Source organism: Chlamydotis macqueenii, chromosome W, assembly GCF_036417535.1.
Source record: "Chlamydotis macqueenii isolate bChlMac1 chromosome W, bChlMac1.mat, whole genome shotgun sequence".
Taxonomy (NCBI): Eukaryota; Metazoa; Chordata; class Aves; order Otidiformes; family Otididae; genus Chlamydotis; species Chlamydotis macqueenii.
Window position 1 is genome coordinate 14,593,483 of NC_141592.1, and position 23,074 is coordinate 14,616,556.

The 23,074-nt window shown below is 38.6% G+C and overlaps 1 protein-coding gene across 1 annotated transcript in view; it reads left to right on the forward strand.

The window, feature by feature from the left end:
- Positions 1-688: 688 nt before the first annotated feature.
- Positions 689-23,074, forward strand: part of LOC147596585 (nipped-B-like protein) — a 117,908-nt gene continuing 95,522 nt past the window's right edge. The window contains exons 1-7 of the mRNA XM_086769681.1: positions 689-752; positions 3,471-3,636; positions 5,700-5,830; positions 14,146-14,245; positions 15,890-16,041; positions 18,499-18,659; positions 21,966-22,059. Coding sequence (XP_086625807.1) covers positions 689-752; positions 3,471-3,636; positions 5,700-5,830; positions 14,146-14,245; positions 15,890-16,041; positions 18,499-18,659; positions 21,966-22,059 — 868 coding nt within the window. The remainder of the gene's footprint in view (positions 753-3,470; positions 3,637-5,699; positions 5,831-14,145; positions 14,246-15,889; positions 16,042-18,498; positions 18,660-21,965; positions 22,060-23,074) is intronic.

Consider the following 23,074-nt stretch of genomic DNA (forward strand, 5'->3'; position numbering starts at 1 on the left):
TGAAAACTGGATTAACAAATTCATTTTCAGTAGCTGAATATAAACTGTGCTGTTTTACAGGAAATAAATGAGCTAGTTCAGTGGTGACTAACATCTTGTATTTGTTACTTTGTTTACTACTTGACTTTTGTATCTGCAAATTTTGGTTTTGGCAAATCTTTTGGTTTTGCTAGCTTCTTATATGAAAAAATATGTCCTTCTCCAAAACTAGGAAGTGAATATAGCAGCTCATTACTTAAACTTGTTATGGATTAAGTGCTGTCCACTGCAGTATGAACCAACAGAAGTTTTGTTACCAGTTTCTGAGTTGGTACTGTACAATCTGAGCAAATTTTCTTTTGATTGCCTTATTTGCATCTTTTTTTTTGGTGAAAGGCTCTGCTTCGGAGACCAAAAGCTTGCCTTTTGATTACTTAATGCTATTTGATATTTAAATTCTACGTTGTTCTACCCACTTTTGACAAAATTTACTTAGTATGCAGCTGAGGTTATGGTCTGTGTTTCATTTATGTTATTGAATTTAAAATTCTTTTAAGTAAACTGAGAATTTTAATTTGGGTTTGTTTTGTTTGTTTGTTTTTGTTGGTGGTGTTTGTTTTTTTTTTTAGTGCTTGGGAGATGGGAAGTAATGATAGCTGGCACCTGAACTAAAATATCTGTGTAGGCGCTACCATTCCAGAACTTCAGGATGAATGGGGATATGCCTCATGTTCCCATCACTACTCTTGCAGGGATTGCTAGTCTTACAGACCGTAAGTACTCTTCTTTTTTTTCATCTTTGCTATATTTCCTTCTACTTCTTCAGTAAATACCTGCATTTTCAAAATACTAAAAATAGTTTTATTTTTAAAGTTCTTAAAAGTAAATCTGTTCAAAATCAGATTTGGTATTTAAAAATGTTAATTTTGTCATTGCTCAAATTTTAAAAATATATTCAAACAAAATATACTAATTTAAACATGAAATGAAATGAAATGTAGGTTAAAATAACTCCTTAAGTAAACCTGTAACATAAAATATAGGAATTCATTGTTTGTTTGAAATATCATTCAGTAACAAATCTGGGTACCCCACAAATAAAGAAAAACATATAAATGATAAAATACTTCTCTATAACATACATCTCATCATCTTCACTGAAGAGATAGAAGATTAGAGTGATGTTCAGCTAGAGATAGTTGTGGAAGATGCTGGATATACTTGAAACCTGGTTCCTTAGTTTTGGACAAAGTACAAAAAAGTTGCTTTAATTAACAGGTGTAAAGAATGACTGCTAGAATGAAAATAAGCAGCTGAACCTATGAGGCTTCTTTCTTGGCTGTTCAGCCTACAAAAGGAGCAGATGAGGTGTGTGTGCTGTCTTATAATATGTCAGGAAGACAAAATGCAAGGAAAGGAAAAGAACTATTAATATTAAAAGCTGATACTGGTGCAAAACCAAATTATTATAATCTGACCAAAAATAAAATTCTAGTGGAAAATAGGAGGAGATTTATTATTACTATAATGAGGTCCTAGAACAACCATTCCAATAAGAGAAGTTGGGGCAATGATGCATCTCGTTTATAAAGTGTAAGCAAGAGTTTATAGCTCAGTTGTCTGTTTGAGGATAATTGGACTCAGTGACTCGAGTACTTCTTCTGAGCTCTTGTTTTTATTATTTTACTGTTGAAATTTGGAGACTTTCCAAGAGACACTGAAAGTATATACCCAGGAATTTATTTTAATTGCCTACAGTGAAAAAAGCAAATATATTTGAGGGGAAAAAAACACTTCTTCATGTCTTTCTGATATTCTGAAATATCAAATTGGAAAATGCTGCTTATGTATTTATATGTGTATATATATCATTATGTGTATCTAATAATGAGCCATCTGGATGCATTCTGGGCTATGGGCAGTTTTCTAGCACTAAGTATTTGCAGGTAAGGTTCTAAAGAAGTCAAATACTTAATTGGTAGAAGTCACAGGTCAGACTTATGGTGCAAGAGTTTCTTGAAACACCGAACTACCTTTGGTGGGATTAGCCCTTGTGTTATGTGCATTTGCTTCTTTATCTGTCCTATTTATCTGATGTTTAGAAACTCAGGAGTAGGTGAAAGAGGCTTGTCACTGCTTCACCTTATTTCTCTCTATGTGAAAAGAAGGAAGTAGAATGGACAAGTCCTGTTGCCCTAAAAACATGGAGGACATGATGACTAGAGGCAGTAGAGTAGGCTCAGTTAACTATCTGAATTTATACAGTTTTAATAAATATGTTTTGCTGATCTTGCTAATTTTTCCAAGTTTCAAGGCATATTCAAGGTAATATAATACAAGTAATGAAAGCTAGATATTTTAATATATGTTTCTATTTGAATTGCAGTTTATTTTTAAATACAGTAATGATATACATTGTATAGGGGAAAAAATACTGGAATTCTGCTCCTCCCCCTTTTTAAAAAAATAATTTCAAAATATAAAAGAGCCAAAAGAATATATTTCACAGTTGTTTTTTTCTGAAGCTATTTCTAATTTAATCAGCCTCAGAACTTGAAGTCAGAGTCAACTTGTTTTCATGGACACATGAAAATGACTTTCCTATGTAGCAGGCTTTTTGGCCTCTTCTGGCTTACTCTCGTCTCTGTAACCCTGCCAAATCATCTGGTCGAGGCTTATTTGGTACACTTCCTTGTTATGCCTGTAGACCTAAGAATGCCCTCTGAAAGTATAGTATGCTTGTTTATAATCTGATTGAAATATTGTGATAGGTGTTTTCATTAAACAAATCTTTTTACCAAGATAATAGATATATTGAATAGATATATTGACTGAATTGACATTTTAGTGATCATTTCAAGCAATGATACTAGCCTTTTCTTGAGAAGATTGCTTACATAAAAATGAGTACAACAGTAGAAGAATAAACTCATAATTTAATTAGTGGCTTAAATTGGTTGTTGAGTTGTTTAGGTTTTTTTTTGGTGTTTGCACTTTTTTTTTTACCTACCCTCACTGTACAAAGTGGAAACACTAATTAAATATGAAGGTCAGAGTAGAAAACTTAAAGTATATGATCAATGCACTTACAGTACTGCATTCAACTACAAGGATTTTTGCATTTCCTTCCTTCCCTTTATCCATGCTTTCAGCTCCAAGAGAAAACTGCCATAACATTAAAGAACTTAATATTTTGGAATGTTTAAAAGTATGTTTTTATTCATAATACTTGCCTTAGCACTGTTAAATATTTACAATAGTATATTACTATAACTTATGGACTTGACTGCATTACTTTGTTTAAAACGGAGTCCAGCCTTTGTGCTTGTGTGTGTTCACAATTAAAAAAAAACATCCAAAAATCTTCCCTATATTTCAAATATAGTTGTCAGGTTTTATTTCTTAATCACATCAGGGAGTAAGGACGTGTCCATGTCTGTGCTTGTGTTTCATGAAATGATTCTGAATTCCTTTCTGTTTTCTGATAACAGTTTTGAACCAGCTGCCTCTTCCCTCACCTTTACCTGCTACAACAACAAAAAGCCTACTTTTCAATGGACGGATAGCTGAAGAGGTGAACTGCCTTCTAGCTTGTAGGGATGAAAATCTGGTTTCACAGCTCGTCCACAGCCTCAATCAGGTGTCAACGGATCACATGTATGTATTTTGAACTTAAACTATATCAGATCATCATCATTATTTCTTGAAATTAAAATGAACTGAATTGAGAAGGGTGTTTGTGAGAATCTGAATATTAGAATGTGCAGGGTTTTTATTAGACTTGCTTAGCAGATTACTACTATATGAGTCAATTGTTTCAGTCAATCAGAATGTTAGTAATTGTCTGACAGCCCTTATGCATAACTGATTTTTTTTTTTTAATAGATCTGCTGCTTGTTCTGTTCTTGCTAGTTAGGAGTGCAAACTGTTAAATTGATTGTGCAATAGTCATTTGTGTTCCACTTTGGTTAATAACGCACATAGAAAAACACCCAGTATTACACAAAAAGATACTTTTTGGAGATACCCATGTAAGACTCATGTCAGTTCTGATTAGATATTGAACTTAAATATTTTAAGAATTGCACCAGCAAGTATGCTAATGTATTCTCTTTTTTAAGATATATTTTGTTTTTTTTCATTTTCCCTAGTGTCCTTTGAATTGTGTCATAGTTCAGCCCCGATCGGGACCAGACTACGCAGTCTCTCTCTCACTCCCCCCACCCTCCGAGAGAATAGGGAGAGAAAATATAAGAAAAACGGCTCGAGGTTTGAGATAAGGACAGGGAGAAATCCTTAAAGTTACCGTTATGGGCAAAACAGACTCCACTTGGGGAAAACTATTCATTTATTACTACAAACAGCAGGAGAATGAGACAGAGAACAAGATAACCTCCCCCCACCCCTCCCTCTTCCCGAGCTTAACATTATCTCTACTACCTTCCCCTCCAAGCGGCACAGGGGGGAAGAGGGAATGGGGGTTGCGGTCAGTTCACCCGTTGTTTTACGCTGCTGCTTCATGGTCGGGGGAAGAACTCCTCGCATTCCTCCTCTGCTCCATCGTGGGGTCCCTCCCACGGGCCACAGCCCTTTGTGAAACTGCTCTGGTGTGGGTCATCTCTTCCACGGGGTGCGGTCCCTCTAGAACGGCTGTCCCAGCGGGCCCTCCATGGGCCACAGCCTCCTTCAGGCCTCCACCTGCTCCAGCGTGGGGTCCTCCATGGGCTGCAGGGGGACAACCTGCTCCACCATGGTCTTCACCACGGACTGCAGGGGAATCTTGTCCAGGAGCAGCATTACTCCTCCCCCTCCTTCTTCACTGACCTTGGCATCTGCAGCCGTTCCTCACAACAGGCTGGTAGATGTCTCTCAGGATCCTTTTTACATCTTATTCACTTCTCATCTCCTCTCCACTTCTTGCAGCCAGGCTGGACCGAGTCGGGCCCAGTCGGCTGCCCGGCGGGAGGCCAGAGGGTGAGGCCTGCAAGGCCCACAAGGCTCGCGCCTCCCCCTCTCTGCCCCCGCTCAGCTGCTTCACATCTTCTCTCCCTTTTTTTTTCCTGTTTTCCCCTTCTTAAATACGTTATTGCAGAGGCGTTATCACGGGACATTCTGCTACCAAGTGGCTCGGCCTTGGCCAGCAGCAGGTCCGCCCTAGGCCCAGCCGAGTCCACTGAACAAAGGGGAGCGACTTCTAGCAGTTTCCTACAGAAGCTACCACCTTAGGCCCCCCCTCACTAACAAAACCAGAATGCAAAGTTATGCCAATATTTCTTTATTTTAAAATAAAAGATTCTCAAAGTGTTGGGCTGCTACTTGAATGTTATGCATTCAGACATGTCTTTTTTTTCACTCCTACAATAATACTTTTTTTGATGTTATGGCAAAGCATTTTTTTTGTGGAGAAGATCACGATACAAAATTGGGCATAAGAAACATTTTGTAGTAGTCTGAAACTGACAACCATGTATATATAAGTGCTTATCAAGAGAAAATAATTTTGAAGGCTAGTAGTAATATGTCGTCTTCCATTCTGTAAACAAGAGAGGGAAAAAAAAAATAGAGACAGGGAACAGTGCTTTGCAGACTTGTTCTTTTTTATATTTTAACAGTAAATTATTGTGTTTTGAGTTTTTTTTTTTTTTTTTTTACTTGGCTCATGGTTTCTTGTAATTAGAAAATGCATTTGCCTCTTTATTCTCTTACTTCCCCAATTCCAGAGAATTAAAAGATAACCTTGGCAGTGATGATCCAGAGGGAGATATACCAGTCTTGCTGCAGGCTATCCTGGCAAGGAATCCTAATGTTTTCAGGGAGAAAAGCATACAGAACAGATATGGAGTACAAAGTGGTAAGGATTTTTTATTATTTATTGATTGTGTTTTATGTTGTTCTGTAAGTTTAGGGGACTGATATTAACCACAAATATATATGGAGCAGAACTGTGATATTTATGCCTTACCTTGTATTTGATAGTGAAATAAAGCGATGTATCTTGATATCTTCTGAGAGCGATTGTATTAGAATAACATGGAAATAAACTCTATTCAGTATTTTTGTAAAAAATAATGTTTAATTTCACTACAAAGTTTAATTTTTAGGATGAGTGATTGGATTTTATTTTAAAGTAATTTTATTTTAATTTCTTTATGGTTACGTTTATATATTTGTCTTACTAAATAATTGAAGTTGGGAAAATATGCCTTGATCTTACTAAAAAATCTTTATGATTATAGTGTATCATTGTAGTGGTAGTTCTTAATAGTTCTAGGGTAAGGAATAAGGTTGAATGAACCATGCTTAACTCCTCCCTGTCATTCCTCTTCTCAGCAATTTGTGTTGCCCTGCAGATTTTACTCTTTCAACAGCTAATTCTTTTCTGAGATTTAGTGAGATATACTGCTGGATAGCAAAGATGGAGAAGGGGAGAGACCAAGCAAAGGATTAATCAGACAGATTCTACTTGCAGGTCTGGAGACTTCTTTATTTGCACCTGAAATCTTTTCTTTAAATACTAAACTATGAAATGAGTAGGAGAATTTCCAGAGTTTTTGCAGTATGAGAATAAATCCTTGCTAGCATTGTAGAGATATAGATAGAAGTGTTACTGGAGTCCACAGGGGATAGAAAGTGTAGGGTGTTTTTGGAGGGGAAAAATAATAAAATGAGATTATTAAGTTTGTTCACCTAGGCTAGTGAGTAAATAGCCATACAATATTTGAAAAGAACTTGCTAAGAGGAGGACACATAATGTTCCTTGAAAGAATGCAGAAATTTCCTGGAATGAAAATATGAAAGGCAGTCCTAAATATTTAGTAGCTCATTGATACATATATCCTGAAATTTAAGCTCTGAAAACAGTCTCCAGATTCTGTGTTTGGTGGTAGCTGTGGCAAAGTATGATTTTTCCAGCTGTGGGAAGAGTTGTGACTGTTCTGACATTTTGTAGAGTGGTTCCACAAAGAACATATGCTTGAATCAGAGTTTTCCACCAGTTTTGTAGAGTAAAATAATTTTTTGCCAGTGCAAAAGGGAGACATTGGTTTAGAAATTATTTGTTCCAGCAGAGATTTTTGAAAGAAAGAAGATAAAATGAGTTCATTTCTATATAATTCTGTGCCTCAGAGGGGGAAACACTTTGGCAGCTTGATTCAACAGATTAAGAATAATCCTTAATGAAATAAAAGCACCTCTATCTTTAGTAAATGTGCTTTGGCCTATGCCTGAAGGAAAGTACTAGTACAGAATTAAAAATAATTCAACATGAAACTTAAAAGACTAGTTTATGTTATTTTAATAAAGTTAACAAAGTGATTTGAGAGAACCAGAAGAGATCAGATTTTTAAAACTTCCTTGAATATTTAATTTTATTTTACATAGTTCTGAATACTTGTACCTGTGCAAACATTGCAATGTAAGTGTGAAATTGGAAAAAATGAAAGAAAGGGGGAAAAGGGGAAAAGCATAGCTGTAGACCAAGTATTTTGAGAAGGCGACGGCCTTGGAATGAATGTTTAGAAAAGCTAGGCAAAGTGTGACTTTATTTTTTATGGAACAAGGCCACACTCTTACCTGGAAATAGGGAGATCTTTAAGCTACGTGCTGGCAAATTGTGGTAGCCATATTAGCTGTTAACACATCCCATTTAGATCTCCAAGGCCAAAGGAGGATATACTGATGTATTCTGGCAGCAAAGATTGAGTTTTCTTCTGCTTTCTCAACATGTTTTGTAATCTGTGTAGAGTCATGATGTATAGAACAGTTGGAGGTTTGGTAGAGATCTTGAGGTAGAGATCACGTGGGCACCAGTGACAGAGCCAGGAGTAGCCTGAGGAGTATCAAGAAGGACTATAGGGCCCTGGGAGCAACAGTTAAGGACTCTGGGGCACAAGTAGTCTTTTCATCTGTCCTCCCGGTCAAAGGGAAGGGGCCTGAAATAGACAGTTGAATCTTGCAAGTCAAAACATGGCTACAGGAATGGTGCCACAGCCGGCGGTTCGGCTACTTGGACCATGGGACTTGCTTTGAGAAGACTGGTCTATTGAGGGCTGATGACAGAGAAGGGGAAGAGTGTCTTTGGCCAAAGGCTTGCCAGACTCATCAAGAGGGCTTTCAACTAATGTTGCTGGAGGAGAGGGAGCACAGTCCATCCCACCACTGTCAGTATGGAGCCAGTGCCAGCAACAGGTACCCAGAACCTGGGGAAGGATCACAGGTAAGTGGGAGAGCACCTAAAGTCCAGCTCAAGGGAATTCCAGCTGCTCCAGCCAGCAAGTCGGCTTCATCAAGGCCTCAGCTTAAGTGCCTCTATGGTAACACACATAGCATGGGGAACAAACAGGAAGAGTTAGAGATGTGTGCATGTCTGCAGGGCTACGATATTGTTGGCATCATGGAGACCTGGTGGGATGGCTCCTATGACTGGAGCGTTGGAATGGAGGGATCTAGGCTCTTTAGGAAGGAAAGGCAGGGGAGACAAGGAGGGGATGTCACCCTCTATGTCAGCAAGCAGCTGGAGTGCATGGAGCTCCACCTGGGGATGGAGGAGGAGCTGACAGAGAGCTTATGGGTCAGGATTAGAGGGAGGGCAGGGACAGGGGACATTATAGTGGGGGTCTTCTACAGGCCACCTGGCCAGGAGGACAGAGCGGATGAGGCCCTCTACAGCCAGATAGGAGCAGCCTCACGGTCACAAGCCCTGGTCCTCATGGGGGATTTCAACCACCCCGATATCTGTTGGAGGGACAATACAGCAGGGCACAAGCAGTCCAGGAGGTTTCTGGAATGTATGGATGACAACGTCCTCCTGCAAGTGATAGAGGACCCAACGAGGAGAGGTGCTATGCTGGACCTTGTTCTCACCAACAGGGAGGGGCTGGTGGGGTATGTGAAACTCAAGGGCAGCCTTGGGTGCAGGGACCATGAGATGGTGGAGTTCAAGATCCTCAGGGCAGTGAGGATGGAGTGCAGCAAGCTCTCTACCCTGGGCTTCAGGAGAGCAGACTTTGGCCTCTGCAGGCATCTGCTTGGCAGAGTACCATGGGATAAAGCCCTGGAGGGAAGAGAGTCCCAAGAAACCTGGTTGATATTCAAGGATCACCTCCTCCAAGCTCAGGAATGATGCATCCCAATGAAGAAGAAGTCAGGCAAAAACACCAGGAGGCCTGCATGGATGAGCAAGGAGCTCCTGGACCAACTGAAAATCAAGAAGGAAGCCTACAGAGGGTGGAAGCAAGGACAGGCAGCCTGGGAGGAATACAGAGAGGTTGTGCAAGCAGCCAGGGATCAGGTAAGAAAGGCTGGAGCCCTGACAGAATTAAATCTGGCCAGGGACGTCAAGGGCAACAAGAAAAGATTCTTTAGGTATGTCAGGGATGAAAGGAAGACCAGGGAGAATGTGTGCCCTCTCCGAAAGGAAACGGGAGACCTGGTTACCTGGGACATAGAGAACGCTGAGTTATTCAATGACTTTTTTGCCTTGATCTTCACCGATAAGGGCTCTTGTCTCACCACCCAAGCTATCGAAGGCAAAAACAGGGACTGGGAGGATGAAGAACCGCCCACTGTAGCACAAGATCAGGTTTGGGACCATCTGAGGAACCTGAAGGTGCACAAGTCCATGGGACCTGATGAGATGCCTCCATGGGTCCTGAGAGAACTGGTGGATGAAGGTGCCAAGCTGCTGTATGTTGTATTTGAGAAGTCATAGCAGTCCGGTGAGGTTACCGCTGATTGAAAAAGGGGCAACATAACCCCTATTTTTAAAAAGGGGAATAAGGAAGACCTGGGTAACTACAGGCCAGTCAGCCTCACCTCTGTGCCTGGCAAGGTCATGGAGCAGATTCTCCTGGAAACCATGCTAAGGCACATGGAGAGCAAGGAGGTGGTTGGTGACAGCCAACATGGCTTCACCAAGGGCAGATTGTGCCCGACCAATTTGGTGGCCTTCTATGATGGGGTGGCAGCATCAGTGGACAAGGGACGAGCAACTGATGTCATCTACCTGGACTTGTGCAAAGCATTTGACACTGTCCCGCACGACATCCTTCTCTCTAAACTGGAGAGGCATGGGTTTGATGGATGGACCACTCAGTCCATCCAGTTCCACTCGGAATTTGCTGCATGGCCGCACTCAGAGAGTGGTGGTCAATGGCTCAATGTCCAAGTGGAGACTGGTGATGAGTGGCGTCCTTCAGGGGTCCGTGTTGGGCCCAGCCCTGTTCAGCATCTTTGTCAGTGACATGGACAGTGGGATAGAGTGCATCCTCAGCAAGTTCGTCAGTGACACAAAGCTGTGTGGTGGAGTTGACACTCTGGAGGGAAGTGATGTCCTCCAGAGGGACCTTGACAGGCTGGAGAGGTGGGCCTATGCAAACCTCATGAAGTTCAACCAGGCCAAGTGCAAGGTCCTGCACCTGGGTCATGGCAATCCCAGGCACAAATACAGGCTGGGTGGAGAATGGATCGAGAGCAGCCCTGAGGAGAAGGACTTGGGAGTGATGGTGGACGAGAAGCTCAACATGAGCAGGCAATGCACCCACCATGCAGCCCAGAAGGCCAACCGCATCCTGGGCTGCATCAAGAGGAGCGTGGCCAGCAGGTCGAGGGAGGTGATTCTCCCCCTCTACTCTGCCCTGGTGAGACCCCACCTGGCGTACTGCATCCAGTTCTGGAGCCCCCAACATAAGAAGGACATGGACCAGTTGGAGAGGGTCCAGAGGAGGGCCACAAAGATGATAAAAGGGCTGGAGCACCTCTCCTATGAGGACAGGCTGAGAGAGTTGGGGCTGTTCAGCCTGCAGAAGAGGAGGCTCCGGGGAGACCTGATAGTGGTCTTCCAGTACCTCAAGGGGGCCTACAGGAAAGATGGGGAAAGACCCTTTAGCAGGGTTTGTAGTGACAGGACTAGGGGTAATGGTTTTAAGATAGAGGGAGGTAGATTTAGATTGGATATTAGGAAGAAATTTTTTACAATGCGAGTTATAGAACACTGGCCCAGGTTGCCCAGAGAGGTGGTGAATGCCCCATCCCTGGAAACGTTCAAGGCCAGGCTGGATGAGGCTCTGAGCAACCTGATCTGGTTGGAGATGTCCCTGCTCCTTGCAGGGGGGTTTTACTACATGACCTTCAAAGATCCCTTCCTAATCAAACAGTTCTATTATTCTGTGATCTTATGTAATGCATTTTGCAAGCTAGAAGAATGAAATTTATGCTCTTTTCTGGTATTTCAAATTCATGTCTTCTGTTGTTTTCCTTACTGTCTTCCTTCTGCACATTGTCCTTCTGCCTTCTGTTGAGTCCAGCATGTGGTGAAGTCAGCACTGGGTACTTTGACCTGGTATTTGTAATGCCCAGAATTGAGAAATAATGTAGACAATGGGACCCCCTATCTATTTACTTACCCTGAGGTGGACCCCTGCACTGTGATCCCTTGAGTGTCAGTTTCTGCATTAGGATGGACATACTGAACTCAAGTTCATTTCTCCTAGCCTTTTTTTCTAATGCCATAACAGAAGGACCACTTAGTTAAAGAATTACATTAAACGTGAAATAAAATTTTTTGTTAAGTACAATTTGTCAGGAAATAAAGGCATCTTCAGGAAGCTAAGTGTTATGTTTTGAATACTTGTGAATATAAGGTAAAGCACAAGCAGAATCCTGTGCTAATTTTTTTTTTCCACAGTTGTATTGATTTGCAGCTCAACACTAAGCTTAGAGAGTGAGTTGTTTTTAGTTATGATGAACAAATAGTGCAAGAAAGATGTATTATGTGGGCAGTTTTTTTACTTTGTGTCCTGGTTGCACACCCCATCTCCCTACCACCTCCATCCCCAAAAAATTGCTGGCATATTTCATTTCAGATAACGTAGCAGCAGTGTTCAAACTCTTATTCCCTGTCTTTTGATAATAGTCTCATTGTTGAAACAGTCTTCATAAAGATTAGATTTTTAGTTAGATTTTTTCCAGACTTCATGTAATACTAGGTTGTCTGAACAGACTGAGTCACATCACCATGCGGCATCAGGCCTAACTTTGTATAAGGGCAGCATGTTAATTTTATTTTAGATCTTTTTCATCAGATGACAGATAAATTTCTGAGTGCCATCTTTCAGCTATATCTGTCTTGCATCTTATAGTGTATGAGTGAAATGATTTCTTTATAATTATGTATATAAAATTAAGATATTATTTAGTTTCAATTTTTATAATACTTTTCTCTCAACGCGTTGGCTTTGTCTTTCAGAAGATATATGTTAGAAGATCAGGTAAAATAGTGTATTGTAATAGGTTAGTATTCATAGCATAGCTTAGGGTGCAGAAAGGACTTAAAATACACTTTAAACTATTTACCACAACTTGTGCATTTTTAAGAATTAAAATCTTATGCATCTTTCCATAAATGTCAGATACTTTGATAATTTTTTTTCATTTGTACAAGAATTCAAGTGCATGTGTGCCTGTAAAAGGGAAAACTTTGTAGATGTACACTTTCAAGAAGAGTGTATATTTAGCTGAAAAATCACCTGTTGGTGAGCAGTCCTATCTTAAACATGCATGATGCTGTAATACAGTTTAATCATACAAGACTTTTTCTGTGATCTCGACCTGTGTTTTTACATAGTGTGTTCTTTGGCATTTAGTAGGAATGCTGAAATGGATTTATGCTTATTACTTTTTTCAAAGCAAAAAAAAATATAGTTAAGACTGGGAGTATGTGTTAAGGAAACTCATTCTACTAATGTTATTGCTAGGATGATGTTTTCTCAAAACTGAACATTACCAACAGTCAAAATTCAAGTTACATTTAAAAGAAATTCTTAAGTATTTTAAGGTATGGAAATGCACAGTGGAGCCATAAATCTGCTGCTTAGTGATATGACAACAATGTCAAAAATGTACAAGAAGATATTTTAGTGTTAATGGCCACAGACTAATTTCAAATCCTTTTTAGACTAAATGTTTGGGGCTTATTTTTAATCCTTCCTCATTATATCATTACTAGGCAGATTTATTATCTATCTGGAAACTTTGGAGACACCGTTGTGATGTGGGTTTTTTTTTTTGTTTGTTTTTGGTTGGTTGGAGTTTTTTGGGTTTTTTAGGGAGGAAGGAGGAAGGAGGAGGATTGTGGGAATTTTGTTTGTGAGAACTGTTTGTCACAGAATAAGTTTTAGGCTTTTTTTTTTAAACGGCATTAAAATGAATTCATTTATTTATTTTCTGTCATTCTTTTAAACCAAAAACTACTGCATCTGTGGTTCAAAAATGTTGTGGTTTTGTTTAGTGAGGGGAAAGGAAGGAGAAAACAAATAGATATGTTTTTCAAGTATTTTTAAAGTACAGTCTTTGCTTTAAGCGTAAAATGAAACTTTGTCTGTATGTTTCATACTCATATGGGCACATTCTGTCAGCTTTCTGTACATGAATGTTAAGGGTTAGTAGTTTGACTACTACCTAGCTCTAGTGAGAGTGGCTGTGAGAGGTGAGTGGGCAATGGGCATGCCGAGTGCTGCCTCCAACACAAAACCCCTTGAGTTTCTTCCTCATTTGCCTCTGTGCAAGGCAACCAGTGTCCATGTAAACAAATTTTGGAGGTCTCTTTTTCTCTTTTTCTTTTCTTTTCTTTTTTTTTTCCCCAACACAACATGGGACTTTCACTCCTGTTCTGGACTAGTTTGTGTATGCTAATGTACTTGGAATGCAGCACTTCATACATACCAGGGAGAGGGAAGGGGGAGAGAAGAGAAAAGAGGGTGTCAGGGAGGATTTCTGAAACTAACTTTGCTTGTGTGAATATTGCAGTAATTGAAATCGGTGATAGTAAATCAAGGACTGATGACTCCCAAACACTCTGGATTGGGAACTACTGTCAACCTTCTGTCTAACCTTTGGTTTAAAATATTTACATTACTGATGTGTTTTTACACATGGCTGTGGATCACTTACTGTGGCTTCCCAAGCTGCAGTGTGCATGTGAATTCTGATGCTATTTTAGCTGCAAGACATTAAATTGTGTCATTAAAATCACCTCATTAAAAATCATATAAGTTTTTGTTAATGTCTGTAAAGTTTATAATCTCTTTGCATATAATAATTTCTGAAATGAGAGACTTCATTGATTAAAAAGGAAATGCATGTAAAGTAATGCTGCTATCTTCTTAATAGGGATGATGATGTCGCAGTTTAATATTTCTCAGAATTCGATGCGAGGTAGTCCTGCATCTTCCAATTATCAACAAACCACTATCTCACATAGCCCTTCCAGGTAACACTTTCTTTTAAATGGGGTGGGATGGGCAGTGAACTGCAAATTCTTTCTACAGTGACAGTCGATTCTTGTTGCAAGTATGTGAATGGAAGATGATCAGTATCAAGACAAATTTTGCATTTGTCTGACAGCAGGGTGAGTTTCTTCATCTGGCAAAGAAACATCTTTTTGTTAGTGAATTAATCTTTGTATTCTAAGGACTAGTCATGATTCCCTGTTCTCTCTCCCTCCCATAATTTTGGCAAACTTTCTTCCCTGCTTAAGGAATCTCCCTGCCTCCTGTCACCCCTCCAGGTGTTTTCTTCCTGTGGCAGAGGCTGAGACTGGTGGCAGAGGACAGGAGAAAAGAGACTGTGTTCTGGCATGTATAACAGTACCAATATGACAGGAGAGTGGAAAAAGTGTAAAAGCATGGAGTACTGCTGTAACAGTTATACAAAAGACTGGTCAGAGAAGCATAGGCTAAATAGTTTGACCAGTCTTCCAGCAGCTTCCTCATCAACTTTCTGGTTCTTTTTCAAACTTTGAGTATCAGCAAGTAGCATGTACCTATAATCCAGACCTTTGTTAATACAGTAATACTCTGGACTAGAGGAAAGAGTTCTGCATGTAGTTTCAACCCAGTTACTGGGCTTTAACAGATTTAATCTCCAATTATTAGATATCGTTATTAAAATAAGCTTATTTCAAGTTAGCGTAATTGTTTTGGCAAATGAAATGCTCTGTATCTGCACAAAAACCAGTACACTTTTTTACTTTTATGTCTAAAAATTATATTGAAGGAGATTTTTTGAATTGTGAATATTACGACCTGCTAAGTCTTCTCAAAATCCTTGCAAAAACCTTGTTATGTACTTTGCTATTTCTTTCTATGGAAGCTTACCTTCGTAGAGTCGTTATCTAGAACTGAGGCATGTGAAAGCATGTATTGTACTTTCTGAATTATTTATTTAGTTTATTTTTATTTTGAAAAGCTTATATAAGAATGTAAGTTATAATGTACATGTATTATTGTCACAAGCCTATTTTATTTTTATTACTTCCTATCTTTAGGATGAGTCCAAGATAAAGCCAGTGAAAAAATAAGTTGTATTCAGTGGACTTTGTGTCAGGTCCTACCTAACTGCCTATTACATTCCTATATCTTGGCAGTAGAGTTCTGTTAGATGAAGTTTTTTAAAAACTTACTGTAAAAATCCTATTTAGAGTAGATGGCTCCTTGTTAATCCTAGTAAGCTAGTTGTTATATGATAATTAAACCTTAACTGTCACTTTCATTCAAACTTCTAGAACTAACTTTTGGAAATTGCATATCTTGTTTTAGTAAATCTACAGATCTTATTTTAATAAATATTTGTGTCATTGTTTCCTTTCCCTAGGTGGTGGTCTTATTCATGCTTTTTATTCTATTATTTACTTTTACTAATGCAGTACCCAAGCTATGACTCTTAAGTAATAATTGAAGTTGCGGAGGTATCAGTAGCTTAAAATACTGCTTTTGGAGGGATTTCTTGATTGCGTTGGAATTTTGTCTCTTACAGAAGTTATAATGTTCCAAAGGTATAATATTCCAAAAGAAATAATAAATTTGTCTAAATTTAACATTCCAACTTTAAAAAACTTTTTAAATTTTATTTTTAGCCGATTTGTGCCACCACAGACAAACTCTGGTAACAGATTTTTGGCACAACAGAACAGTCCAGTGCCTAGTCCATATGCTCCTCAAAGTCCTGCAGGATACATGCCATATTCACATCCTCAGAGTTATACACCACATCCTCAGATGCAGCAAGGTAAGTCTGTGTCGTAGTTCAGCCCCGATCGGGACCAGACTACGCAGTCTCTCTCTCACTCCCCCCACCCTCCGAGAGAACAGGGAGAGATAATAAAAGAAAAACAGCTCAAGGTTTGAGATAAGGACGGGGAGAAATCCTTAAAGTTACCATTACGGGCAAAACAGACTCGACTTGGGGAAAACTATTCATTTATTACTACAAACAGCAGGAGAATGAGACAGAGAACAAGATAACCTCCATCCACCCCTCCCTCTTCCTGGGCTTAACATTATCTCTACTACCTTCTCCCCCTGAGCGGCACAGGGGGGGAAGAGGGAATGGGGGTCGTGGTCAGTTCATCACCCGTTGTTTTACGCTGCTGCTTCATGGTCGGGGGAAGAACTCCTCACATTCCTCCCCTGCTCCGTTGTGGGGTCCCACCCATACGCCACAGTCCTTCGTGAAACTGCTCTGTTGGGGGTCACCTTTTCCAAGGGGTGCAGTCCCTCTAGAACAGCTGTCCCAGCGGGCCCTCCATGGGCCACAGCCTCCTTCAGGCATCTGCCTGCCCCGACATGGGGTCCTCCCTGGGCTGCAGGTGGATCTCTGCCCCTCCATGGACCTCCATGGGCTGCAGGGGGACAGCCTGCTCCACCACGGTCATCACCGCAGGCTGCAGGGGAATCTTGGCCAGGAGCCGCATTACTCCTCCCCTTCCTTCTTCACTGACCTTGGCGTCTGCAGCTGTTCCTCACAACAGGCTGGCAGATGCTTCTCAGGATCCTTTTTACATCTTATTCACTTCTCATCTCCTCTCCACTTCTCGCAGCTGGGCCGGGCCGAGTTGGGCCCAGTCGGCTGCCTGGCGAGAGGCCAGAGGGTGAGGCCTGCAAGGCCCATGAGGCCTGCGTCTCCCCCTCTGTGCCTCTGCCCCTGCTCAGCTTCTTCACATCTTCTCTTCTCCCTTTTTTTTTCTGTTTTCCCTTTCTTAAATACGTTATCGCAGAGGCGTTATCACGGGACATTCTGCTACCAAGTGGCTCGGCCTTGGCCAGCAGCAGGTCCGCCCTAGGCCCGGCCGAGTCCCCTGAACAAAGGGGAGCAACTTCTAGCAGTTTCCTACAGAAGCTACCACCTTAGGCCCCCCCTCACTAAACAAAACCACAACAGTCTGTGATGTTTGTTTTATTATTCTATCTCATGTCAGCTTTACCTTCACGTGCATGTTTCATGACTTTAATTTCTTTGAAGGACTCGCATGCTTAATGCAAATCACAGAATCACAGAATCACAGAATTATTGTCAAGATTGGAAAAGACCTAAAAGATCATCCAGTCCAACCATCACCAATACTTCTCAGCTAAATCATATCCCTCAACACAACATCCAAACGTTTCTTGAACACCCCCATGGTCGGTGACTCCACCACCTCCCTGGGCAGTGCATTCCAGTGCCTGACTACCCTTTCCGAGAAGTAATATTTCCTAATGTCCAGCCTATCCAATCTTTGAGTTGATAGGGAATTTTTTTAGTATGTTTAAACTTTGCTTTCTTGACTGTACAGAGTGGTAGTATATACTTTATTAAAAAAAAAGACAAAAAAATAAAACAAATTTTCATGTTACAGTGCTCCTCCCCTATGTACACCTATTTTGCATAGTTGTCACATATACATGACACTAGAAAAATCAAAACAAAACAAAACTTTTCATTTATTAGCTGTGGCAATCATTTATCTGTACTTGTGAAAACCTAATTTTTGCCAGCGTAATATAAGTTTTGCTGCCAGCTTATTTACCCTTACCAAACCTTTGTAGTGTATACTAGACTAAGTTGGCTGGAATTATGCTCAAGGCATGCAGTAACTGACAAAGATGTAGTTCCTTCCTCTGTTCCTTAACCAAAGATCTTCAGAATGAATGCATTGCTTTTTTCTTACCTTTTCTAAAAACAGTATTGAACAACATGAACACTGTTAAGTATCTAGGTTTTTTTTTCTTGTTTTGGTAAGTAGAATTCTCATTGGATTCTTTTAAATCATCTGTTCCTGAAGTTTAACAGTGTTCTTAGAATTTATATAGCTGTTCTGTATGTAATGTTGTGTGTCTCATGAATACCTTGAAAGTTACTAAAGATAGTGAATACAAATTATATAGAGGAAAATAAAGTTTTCTTTAGCTTCTTAGAATATGATACTGACTGTAATTAGGATAGATGTGGAGAGAAGCTTGGCTAATCTGTACATGGAACTTAGATTTTAAATCCTCTTGAAAATTTAAATCTTAGATACCTAATTTTATTCAAGGTATTTGTGGCAAAAATATTCAATCAAGAAAGTTGGATTCTTGTTCAGATTCCAGACCTCTTGCATCTAACTCATTAATATCCACTGTTACGGTGTTTTCTGTGAAGTTTTTAGAGTTAACTGCTGTGTGAATATATCAGTATAGTTACTTATATTTTTTTGTATTTCAGCTTCAATATCCAGTCCCATTGTCATAGCTGGGATGAGGAATCTCCATGAAAATAAAGTTTCAAGTCAATTGTCTGGAAACTCAGCTAATCATCATTCTGATAATTCTAGACATGGCTCAAATGAAGACTACCTACATATGGTGCACAGGCTAAGTAGTGATGTATGTTAATTAAATCAGTTTATTATGATAAAGCAAATATTTACTATGATAAAACAAGTATGTGTTTAGCTGTCTTAGAAGTCAGATATTTTACTATATTGTCGGTGATGTATAAAACCACTGAAAATATTTCAATTTCAGATGTGTACACTCAACTGTGCAACTTTAATGTGTGAGATTTAATTTTTTTCTAGATCTCTCTTTCCTTTGGAACAGTTTGTACCATTGATTCTGATGAAATTATGAAAAGTAAAAAAATCTTACTCATACGTGAGTTTATTTTAAAGAAATGGTAGAGTGTCTCTGCAATTATTGTAGCAGTATGTTGATGCAAACAATACTAGATTCTAAATAGGAGTATAGTTAACTTGTCTTTCTGAAGATCCCCATAACTGTCAATTAGACTTGGCATATTTGAATAACCTATTGGATAATATAGTAGTGTTGTCAAAGGCAAAAATTCCTTTGGAGACTTTTTAGTACTGGTCTATTATGTGCATTTATGACCTGGTTTCTTTGTAAGAATTTTTCCCTTAGTGACTTTAGTTCATGTGGGAGAAATTCTTTCTGAAATCTTGAATCTAAAGGGAAAAAAAAAACAGCAGCTTTCTCCCACAGTGTTTTGAACGTCTTAATTTTCTTCTTAATGAGCATCTCATCCTGTGGATGAAGCATGTTGGGATTCTTCTTTACAAGCTTGGCACACAGTCTCTTAACAGCTCTTAAGGGGAGAGCACTTAAGTTTCATTTTTGTTTTTTGACTTCAGCTCTTTGAAGAGTGTGGTCATGGTGATGCCTACAACAGTATGCATAACAGTAGTTACAAAACTTCATCAAAATCTGGTGACAAGCAGGCCTTTTTCTTTTTCTTCTTTTTTTTTTGTGTGTCTGTGTGTGTTTTCTTTAGCTTACAAAAGCTGTGGACATCTCTTGTCTTCCTAAATTCACTTGTGGAAGCAAAAAGAAGTGTTGTATTTAACAAGTGTACTGTTAACACCAGGCTCCCTAAATCCCTTACCAGGATTAATACACTAGAACTCCAAGAGAGTTATTAGTTTTATTACTCTTTTTTATTTTTAATGCAAGAATTAAGCTGATTAAAAATAATAGCTAAGAAGTAGTATCTTAAACAAGAGAGTTTTGTAATGAAGGAATCTATCATAATACACAATCATCAGATGTTTTTCTCAGTCTCTACTTCAGCAATGCATATTCTTCAAAATAAGAAGCTCTTCTTGGCATTAAGTGTATATATATCCTCCAACTATATTCAAGGTACACTTTCAAGAGAATCTTGGTTTTTTTAAGACAAGATTTTTTTAAAACTTTAATATTAGGATAATTCATTTCACAATGTTTAAAGAAGAAATATTTAAAAATATTCACCACTAATTTTGTGATCCAAGCAATGCAATCACATCCTAGTTCATGAGAACTTAGAAATGAAACTCATTCAAAACTCACAGACTATGAAAACATAAAACATAGCCTCATTGTTTGGTTTAATTGGAGAAATACTAAAGGTAAAAAAGTAATTATACCTTTAAAAGCTGATTTTAGTAGCTATCATGCAGAAAACAGTTTGAAGAATTTGGATTCATTGAAGTTTTGCATCTATGTATGAATAATAAGCTTAATCATAGTGTTGCAGCCTTTTCAGAAGCAGCGTGGCCTTTGGCACAGATAGTTATGAATGAGGATTATTAAATCATAAAACTTAAAACCTTTAATTATTGTTTCATCTTTTTCTTAGTTTTAGGAATTTTTTGCTTTAAAAATTATGAGTAGTTATAGGACATTGTGTATTTGCAATATATGATTTTACAAAATCAGGAAGTATACCCTTGAAGGCTCACTGCACATATGCTCAATTTAAAGACCATTTTTTATAAACTTGAGAACATTTCTAGAATATAAGTTCATGCTTACATTTCACCATTTGATGAAGTTCTGAGCTAGGAAACAGTAAATGAGCACTTCTCAAAATTTGTCAGCTATGGTAGGAATGGCATGTGTACCTGAAAGGTCATCTACCTAGTTAGTCTGTTTAGTTAATTTAATAAAAGGCACCTTTGCCTGTGTCTTTGGCAGTCATGGTAGAGGACGTCTCCTGTCCTAATAAAACATATGTGCTAAAAAGTTACTAAGCTTTTTTTTTTTCTTCCCCCCTCAATATTTGTGGATTTTTGAGATTTATTACAATTCAAAGATAAGTCATGTTTGAATAAAATCAGCTCCATAATTTCAATGTATTAAATAAACAAGTAACTCGTACATCAATAAATTAATTCATTTTGACTTGCAATAAAAAACATGTAAGTTTAAGATAGAGTTCTTTTTATTGCACTGAGTCTGAATATTGGATTTCTTTGCATATGAGACTTTCCTCATGTGAGGCAACAAGTCTTTTTGCAAGCACTGGTGCAAAAATAAGTGTAATTAATAGCACGGCATGAGTTTTAGATTAATTTTACTGTGGGAGGGGAAAAAAAAATTGAATACAATTGAATACAATACAAGTCCCCACGGATGGTGAAACTGATGAAATCTGGTTCCTTATGGATTTATATTCTTTGCCTTGTAAGCACCTTCAGTCCATAAATATCAAACTTTTTTTTTCCTTTTCCCTAAGCAGTGTGAGCTACGCCTTCAAAAGGCGTAAAATGTATGGTGGCTAGTCTACTACTGTGCATGTGGAAATTGATTGTTTGGCCATTGTCAGAGGGAGTGTGTAGTTGCCATCCATCTCTCTCAGCTGCTGCAATGGGAATACTACAGATTTTGTTCAGTCCTGACGTGTGTATGCTGGAGGATATAAATACAAAGTGTTAGTTTACTTAACTGTAAAAGTAAGATGACATTCTAATAAACTTGAAGGGTAGTTTAAGTGAAAAAAAATGTGAGTTTTTTTTTAAAAGATCTACTTTTTATGCTCAATTTCTTTCAGTTGGTATTGTATAGAGTTCATCTTTCTGCTTTTCAGCTCTTTACGAGTGCATGTAACAAGAAAATTCTAAATGGAATCTTAATGTCAACCAAAAGTGCTTATTTTGCTAGAAGACATATACCTAGATTTATTTTTGTGTGCATGTTATACTTCTAGATTCTTAAGGCTGACTGTGCTCTGAAATGTTGCCTATATAATAGTCTAATAGCAGTCAAAATTACAAAGATTTTTATATAAATAAATATTTTTCTAATATATTATATACTTTTTCATCCAATCCATTTTATCAGTATACACGCTAATTTAAATCTTTATTTTATCAAGTTCATAATGTTAATTTTTTATCATTGTCACTTTAGGATGGTGATCCTTCAGTAAGGAATGCTGCATCTTTTTCCTTGAGGTCACCACAGTCAGTCTGCTCTCCAGCTGGAAGTGATGGAACTCTTAAAGGTAGTCTAGTAGTCATATATATAAATGTATTTTTTTCCCCAATTTTAAAGAACAGAGAGTTTAAAGAGATATTTAGTTAGTTCTTCTGACTTCTGTATTCAAATAGCACTAAATAGTATGTCATTAAGTTTTGGATACAAAATTATTTCGAGCCCTGATCGAAAAGAAATTTCTGAAGGTCCCAAAATTGACTAATCATACTTCAAAACAAAGGTCAAATTAATGGAGGACATAAGAATTTTAAATCCTTTCCAATATGAGGATTAAATTCTTTATAATAATGGTTTCAGTTGCTCTACATAAGAAATGGTTTAGAGCTAGCATTATGAGTATTGAACTCTTAACCAGCTCAAAAGTGTTTTAACATGCAACGCTTGTCTTGATTGCAATCATCAAATTTTAAGAATGTGAAATTAAAAGTAGTTCAATGAACACTATATATATATATATCTCGCATAAATGAAGCCTGAAAACTTTAGCTGTGGAGAAGGCATAGGGTGAACGCTCAGTCAGCTGAGAAAATATTTCTTTATGCTAAAATCTGGAATGAATACTGCTGTTTTTAATATTATCCCTAAGAAGCGATGACTGAGATACATGAGACTTAGCAAGGTAAGGATTTGGGCATATTCTTGGTAATTTAGGTTTTCAGTGCTTATGTATTTACATGGCAATGGTAAAAAGATGCAACAGTGCTTTCTTCCCTTTAGCCCTGAAACAGAATTAAGTCTTTTTGTATGGTCAGGTTAGGTGGAGAGGAAGAACAGGAGATGGGGGAGATTCCAGACAAGGTGAGGATATTGGGCTTGTGCAGCCTGGATAAGAGAAGTCTTTGGGGGGAAGAGGGGAGGGGAATAGATGGGACAACACACAGTGGATGGACATGACCTTAGAGCAGTCTTCTCATACCTATGAGGAGGTTATCAGGAAGACTCGAGACTTTTCACAGTGTTGTGGAGGAAGGGTGAGAGACAATGAACTTAAATTGAAATGGGAGATTCTGACTAGGTATAAG